We start from the raw sequence: 7,043 nt of genomic DNA on the forward strand, positions 1-7,043 counted from the left end.
GTTGGCCAGCATCTGCCCCAAAAAACCACTGCCCTATCAAGCCCTCACCCCGCTATGGTGCGTGTCCCTCTGGAAGCCCCCATGGGGAGCTAGTTTAGAGCTGGAGCTGCCCAGCAGGGCCCTTGGGCAGATGCTGTGCCACCCCGGCCCTCCTGCCAGGCTCCTGCCCAGACTGAGTCCCCTGTGTCTTTGCAGCTGCTGCCAGGTCCGAAAACACTGTGAGTGGTGCCGGGCCCTCATCTGCCGGCACGAGAAGCCCAGCGCCCTCCTAAAGGGAAGAACCGCTTGCTGCCACTCAGAAACAGGTAACGAGCCTCTTCTCTGGTGGGAGACACTATTGGGTGGAGAAAACGACCACTTTCTCCAAGTCAGGGCAGAGGTTCCTGGAGTATGAAGCAGGAAGAGGGGAGAAAAGGAAGAGACTGTCTCATTCTACCAAGTCAGGTTTAGCTTATTCATAGGTGCCTTTTACTTAGGAGGGACCCCTTATATCCTGGCTGGTGGCTGTGGGACCTTTGACAAGTTACTCAACCTCTCAGAGCCTCGAGTTGTTTTGTTTTGTTTTGTTTTGTTTTGTTTCTGTTTTTTGAGATGGAGTCTTACTCTGTCACCCAGGCTGGAGTGCAATGGTACGATCTGGACTCACTGCAACCTCCAACTCCCGGTTTCAAGTGATTCTCCTGCCTCAGCCTCTCGAGTAGCTGGGATTACAGGCTGCCCTCCACCACGCCTAGATAATTTTTGTATTTTTAGTAGAGACAGGGTTTCGCCGGGGTCAGGCTGGTCTCGAACTCCTGACCTCAAGTGATCTGCCCACCTCAGCCTCCCAAAGGGCTGGGATTACAGGCGTGAGCCATTGTGGCCGGCTTAGCCTTGGTTTTCTTATTCTTAAAAAGATGTTGTGCAAATTGCATGAGTACTGATATAAAATACCTAGTATAGTGTATCACCCAAATTGTAGGCACTCAAGAGATGTTCATTCTCTTTCCCTTGAGCGAGTCACTTCCCCTTTTTCATCTGTAAAAGGAGGCATTTGGCCTATGGAAGGTCTCTAAGGACTTTAAAACCCTTCCTATGATCTGCATTAAGTGTACCTTTTTTCCTGGACATTTTCGCCAACATCCATAAAGAAGATTGGACATCAGGATGTGGGGCCCAGCTTGCACCTCAGGAGCCTCCTCGGAGCATCAGTGGCTCTGGGCTCATGGAGGTGAAGAGTCCTTCATCCAAACAGGGAAGGAAAAGTCTCACACCGGCCAGCTTTTCGGGGATGCGGTTTTGACCAAGAGAGCCCATCGTAAAGTTCTTCTTGAGGACATAGTGGGTCAGGAGACAGTCATTAAAGTGAATCCACCCAGAAGTGTCCTTCCCTAGTAAACAGTTGGTGTTCAGAAGTTCCAGGGTCCATGGAGAGGGTAGGGAGGAAGGCTGCTGGGAGTCTGGACACACGTGTGTTCATTAGAGCTCGTGGTCATCTGGAGGGAGCTGAAGGCTCAAGAACACATGCATTTGTTCTTTATTTCAATCACCATAGTCACTGTGTGCAGTAAGTGAGCACACACAGACTGTGCAGGAGCAGCACTTGAGATTAGGAGCCATAGCTCTTGAGGATGCAAATCCATTCAGCCTTATAGTGGCCTTAGGAAGAGGATGGTTCATGAGTGATGTGGGTAAACTGAGTCTGCTGACAGCCTGCTTGGGTCCCACTGGGAGTCAGTGGGAGAGTGAGGATGAGAACTAGGGCCTCTAAAGACCCCTCTCCACATCTCCTTTCAATCACCTTGGGCTAATCCATTGAGCTAATGAAGGTAAATCTTTTTATTTTTTCTTTTAGCACCAATAGAAACATGTTTTTAATCTTTTAAGAAAATTTGTAATAGATTCTGTAGCATTCGTCTGAACCTAACAGAGTCATTTGGGGTGGAGTAAGTTTCTCGTTAATGTCACTTCTTCTCTACCCACATTTAAGAAGTTAGCTCTAAGCCTGGGGATGGGTCTGGCCTTTAGAGATGGCCACCTGGGCTGAAGTCCCTTTCCCTCAGATGGTGCATATCACCACCTCATGTAGCACCTGCCAGGCCTGCTGGGCCTAAAGGATGGGTGAACCAGGGGTACTCACCTGTGAGCACCTCCAGAGGAACCATGGCAAGGACCTAGAAAGATGTCCAGACTAAGTTGAACTCAGGAACTGAGGATGGTCCATGCTGCCTCACCACAACAGATACAGAGGATACCCTCAGGGCCCAGCCATTGAAAAACAAATGGGTCCATTCTTGTATGGCCTCAGGGGAAGCCTTTCTGCCACCAGAGCCCTGGACCAGGGCTGCCCACCAGGTCACCCCTTACAGAAGCTGGCTGCAGGCCAGATTAAAATGATACCCTCACAACAGGGGGCATCCCCCTGCTCCCCCACGTATGCCTTCCTTCTGCTACCACTCACTCACTCACTCACTCACTTTCAATCAGTCTCTCTAGCTTCCTTTGGCACTGAAAGCACAATGTCAGAGGTTGCGGTCCCCAAGACTGAACCAGCAGAATTTGGACTCAGGCCTAACTCCCCGAGAGAACTTGGTGACAGTTGGCTGTGCCATCTCCAAGTCTCTTTCCTAAGCTTATTTTCCCAACATGGCCAGGGTGTGGCCCACAGTACCTAACCCATTTTTCCTTCCTGCCAGTGGTCTGACGAGTCCAGAGGAGTTTGGCCAGGCGGACTGTGGCAGATCGATAAAGAAAGGCTTCTTCAGGACAGCACTGCCAGAGACGCCTGGACGTGCCACAGACCTTCCTACTTGGCCTACAATCACCTGTGCAGCCTTTTGTGGGCCTTCAAAACTCTGTCGAGAACTCTGTCTGCTTGGGGTTATTCAGTGTGACCTAGAGAAGAAATCGGTGGACCACGATTTCAAGACTGGTTAAAAAAGAACTGCAAAGAGACGGACTCCTGTTCACCTAGGTGAGGCGTGTGCATCAGTTGGTGTCTGAGTCCAGATGTGTGCAGTTGTCTTCTGCCAGCCATGGATTCCGGGCTACATATTTCTTTTTAATGGGCCACCTCCCCACAACGGAATTCTGCCCAACACAGGAGATTTCTGTAGTTATTGTTTTCTATCATCCACCTACTGGGGAAGAAAGTGAAGGAGGGGAAACTGTTTAATGTCACATGAAGACCCCAGCTTTAAGAGAAGCTGTATCCTCTAACCACGAGACCCTCGACCAGCCCAACATCTTCCATGGACACATGACATTGAAGACTGTCCTAAGCTATTGCCACCCTTGGAGATAATGTCTTATTTATTAGATGGATAATGGTTTCATTTTTAATCTCTTAAGTCAATGTAAAAAGCATAAAACCCCTTCAGACTTCTACATTCATGATGTATGTGTTGCTGACTGAAAAGCTGTACTGATTAGAAATGTCTGGCCTCTTCAAGACAGCTAAGGCTTGGGAAAAGTCTTCTGGGGTGTGGAGATGGAACCAGAGGCTGGGTTACTGGTAGGAACAAAGGTAGGAGTTCAGAAGTGGTGCCATTGAAGCCACAAAGCCAGTAAATGCCTCAATACATTCTGGGAGAAAACTTAGCAAATCCATCAGCAGGAATCTGTCCCCTCTGTTGAGGAGAGAGGAAGAATGTGTGTGTCTACACAGGATAAACCCAATACATACTGTACTGCTCAGTGATTAAATGGGCTCACTTCCTCGTGAGCCCTTCGTGAGTATGTTTAGAAATAGAGCATTAGCCACGAGCCATGGGCATTTCAGGCCAAATCCATGAAAGGGGGACCAGTCGTTTATTTTTCATTTTGTTGCTTGGTTGGTTTGTTGCTTTATTTTTAAAAGGAGAAGTTTAACTTTGCTATTTATTTTCGAGCACTAGGAAAACTATTCCATTATTTTTTTTTCTTCATTTCCATTCAGGATGCCGGTTTTATTAATAAAAACTCTAACAAGTCACCTCCACTATGTGGGTCTTCCTTTCCCCGCAAGAGAAGGAGCAATTGTTCCCCTGAGCACCTGGGTCCGTCTGACCCGTGGGGCCTGCCTGTGAGAAGCAGTGGGCCCCTTCAAATACAGAGTGGATAGCTCATCCCTAGGAATTTTCATTGAAATTTGGAGACAGTAACGAAGAAATAATATATAAACTCCTTATGTGAGGAAATGCTACTAATATTTGAAAAGTGAAAGATTTCTCCCTACTAACTCTTAAGTGCACCTAGCTTACTACATCATGAAAGGTACATTTAAAATATGTCAAATTGGCTTGAACTTTTCAGAGAATTTTGTCTTCCCCCTAATTCTTCTTCCTTGGTCTGGAAGAACGATTTCTATGAATTTTCTCTTTTTTATATATATAATTCAGACAATTCTGACCCATGTCTTCACTTTGGGCACTCTTATTTAACAATGCCACACTGGAAGCACTAAATGCAGACCTCAGATCTGTTCAGAGCTGACCTCCCAGCAACATAGTTGACACAGCTCCAGGTTTTTAAATTATTAAAATAAGTTCAAGTTTACATCCCTTGGGCCAGATATGTGGGTTGAGGCTTGACTGTAGCATCCTGCTTAGAGACCAATCAATGGACACTGGTTTTTAGACCTCTATTGATCAGTAGTTAGCATCCAAGAGACTTTGCAGAGGCATGGGAAGATGAGGCTGGACAGATGGCAGAAGCAGAGGTTCTCTGCAAAGACTTGAGATTTAGTGTCTGTGAATGCTCTGGTTCCTAGGTCCAGCAAGTCACACCTGCCAGTGCCCTCATCCTTATGCCCATAACACACACACAGTGAGAGGCCTCAAATATACACCTCCCTAGAAGTGCCTTCTAAGTCAGTTCTTTGGAAACCAGCAGGTCTGAAAAAGAGGCTGCATCAAGGCAAGCCTGGTTAGACCACTGTCCATGCCTCAGGATAGAACAGCCTGGCTTATTTGCAGATTTTTCTTCTAGAAATCAAATAACTGATAAGCATTGGATCCCTCTGCCATTTAATGGCAATGGTAGTCTTTGGTTAGCTGTAAAAATACTCCATTTCAGGTTAAAAATGCACCTTCTAATCCATCTCTGCACGCTCCCTGTGTTTCCTTGCCCTTTAGAAAATGAATTGTTCACTACAATTAGAGAATCATTTAACATCCTGACCTGGTAAGCTCCCACACACCTGGCAGTGGGGAGCATCGCTGTTTCCAATGGCTCAGGAGACAATGAAAAGCCCCCATTTAAAAAAATAACAAACATTTTTTAAAAGGCCTCTAATACTCTTATGGAGCCTGGATTTTCCCACTGCTCTACAGGCTGTGACTTTGTTTGAGCATCCTGGCAGGAAATGTTTTCTTCTACATGGAAAGATAGACAGCAGCCAACCCTGATCTGGAAGACAGGGCCCCAGCTGGACACACATGGAACCCAGCCAGGGATGCGCTGGCCATTGTGTCCCTGCGGGAGAGATGGGCAGAATGGCCCTGGAGTCCTTTTTCCTGAGAAAGGAGGAAAAGGTGGGATTGACACTCACCCACCCACACTGGTAAGGGAGGAGAATTTGTGCTTCTGGAGCTTCTCAAGGAATTGTGTTTTGCGAGTACAGAAAACTGTCTGTTGTCTTCAAGCCAGGTTTTCCAGGGCACATGGGTCATCAGTTGCTTTTTCAGTCAGTTTGGCCGGGATGGACTAATGAGGCTCTAACACTGCTCAGGAGACCTCTGCCCTCTAGTTCGTTCTGGGCTTTGATCTCTTCCTACCTGCCCAGTCACAGAGGGAGGAATGACTCAAATGCCCAAAACCAAGAGGACGTTGCAGAAGTAAGACAAGCATGTGTATATTTTTAAGTGTTCTAACATAAGACCTGTTCTCCCTAGCCATTGATTTACCAGGCTTTCTGAAAGGTCTAATGGTTCACACGCAGAGAGAGAGAGTACTGAAAAAGCAACTCCTCTTCCTAGTCTTAATAATTTACTAAAATGGTCAACTTTTCATTATCTTTATTATAATAAACCTGATGCTTTTTTTTTTTTAGAACTCCTTACTCTGACATCTGTATATGTTGCACTGAAAAGGTTAATATTTAATGTTTTAATTTATTTTGTGTGGTAAGTTAATTTTGATTTCTGTAATGTGTTCATGTGATTAGCAGTTCTTTTCCTTAATATCTGAATTATACTTCAAGAGTAGTGAGCAATATAAGATGCAATTGTGTTTTTCAGTAATGTGCATTGTTATTCAGTTGTACTGTACCTTATTTGGAAGGATGAAGGAATGAATTTTTTTTCCTAAGTCAAGACTGGAGTGTTTCTTTAATGAGATTAGGATACTGCTCAAGAAAATGAAGACTTTTCTCTGCAAATGTGATTGATGTGGAAAAATTAGATGATCTGTTACAAAATGTAGAAATCCTATAATTAACCACAGTTGATCCCTGTCTTCTTGAAGAATTCAAGTTCTCTGAAGCTCTTCCCAGTATATAAGTACTTAGTAGACTATGTGTCCAATAATGCTAATTGATGTGGTGGAAAATATACAATCTCTGCCACTGCAGGAATTGAAATCTGGTGGAGAAGACAGACAGATATGCTGAGAATAATTCTGGACTATTTCTAGACAATACAAATAAGCCATGAAATTATAAGGTAGAGAATATATGTTAACAGTGGTGGTTCTCAAAGCATGGTTCCAGACCTGCAGCATTGGTATAACCTGTGAACTTGTTAGGAATGCAATTCTTTGGGCTCCAGCCCAGACCTACTATACTGTGAGGGTGCTCCACACTCTTTCTGCCCTCTGGGTGATTCTAATACATACTCAAAATTTTTAAATATTTTTTAATTTTGTAGAGAGACAGGGTCTCCCTGTGTTTTCCAGGCTGGTTTCAAACTCCTGGACTCAAGCGATCCTCCACCTTGGCCTCAGAGTTCTGGGATTATAGGCGTGGGCCACTGCGCTTGGCTGATGCTCAAATTTAAGAACTACTATGCTACGGGACTCAGTGAAAGGACAACTTAGTGTTGAGCTACAGTTTTATGGAAAAGCTTTGAAGAGGCTTTGCAGAAGAA

General features: G+C 45.3%; 1 protein-coding gene across 2 annotated transcripts in view; it reads left to right on the forward strand.

Moving 5' to 3' along the window:
* TGFA (transforming growth factor alpha) overlaps positions 1-6,267 on the forward strand; it is a 108,874-nt gene extending 102,607 nt beyond the window's left edge. For both annotated transcript variants that reach the window (XM_050754553.1, XM_050754552.1), the window contains exons 5-6: positions 196-305; positions 2,676-6,267. In XM_050754553.1, coding sequence (XP_050610510.1) covers positions 196-305; positions 2,676-2,683 — 118 coding nt within the window. In that variant the 3' untranslated portion in view covers positions 2,684-6,267. The remainder of the gene's footprint in view (positions 1-195; positions 306-2,675) is intronic.
* The last annotated feature ends 776 nt before the right edge of the window (positions 6,268-7,043 follow it).

This window comes from Macaca thibetana, chromosome 13, assembly GCF_024542745.1.
Source record: "Macaca thibetana thibetana isolate TM-01 chromosome 13, ASM2454274v1, whole genome shotgun sequence".
Classification (NCBI taxonomy): domain Eukaryota; kingdom Metazoa; phylum Chordata; class Mammalia; order Primates; family Cercopithecidae; genus Macaca; species Macaca thibetana.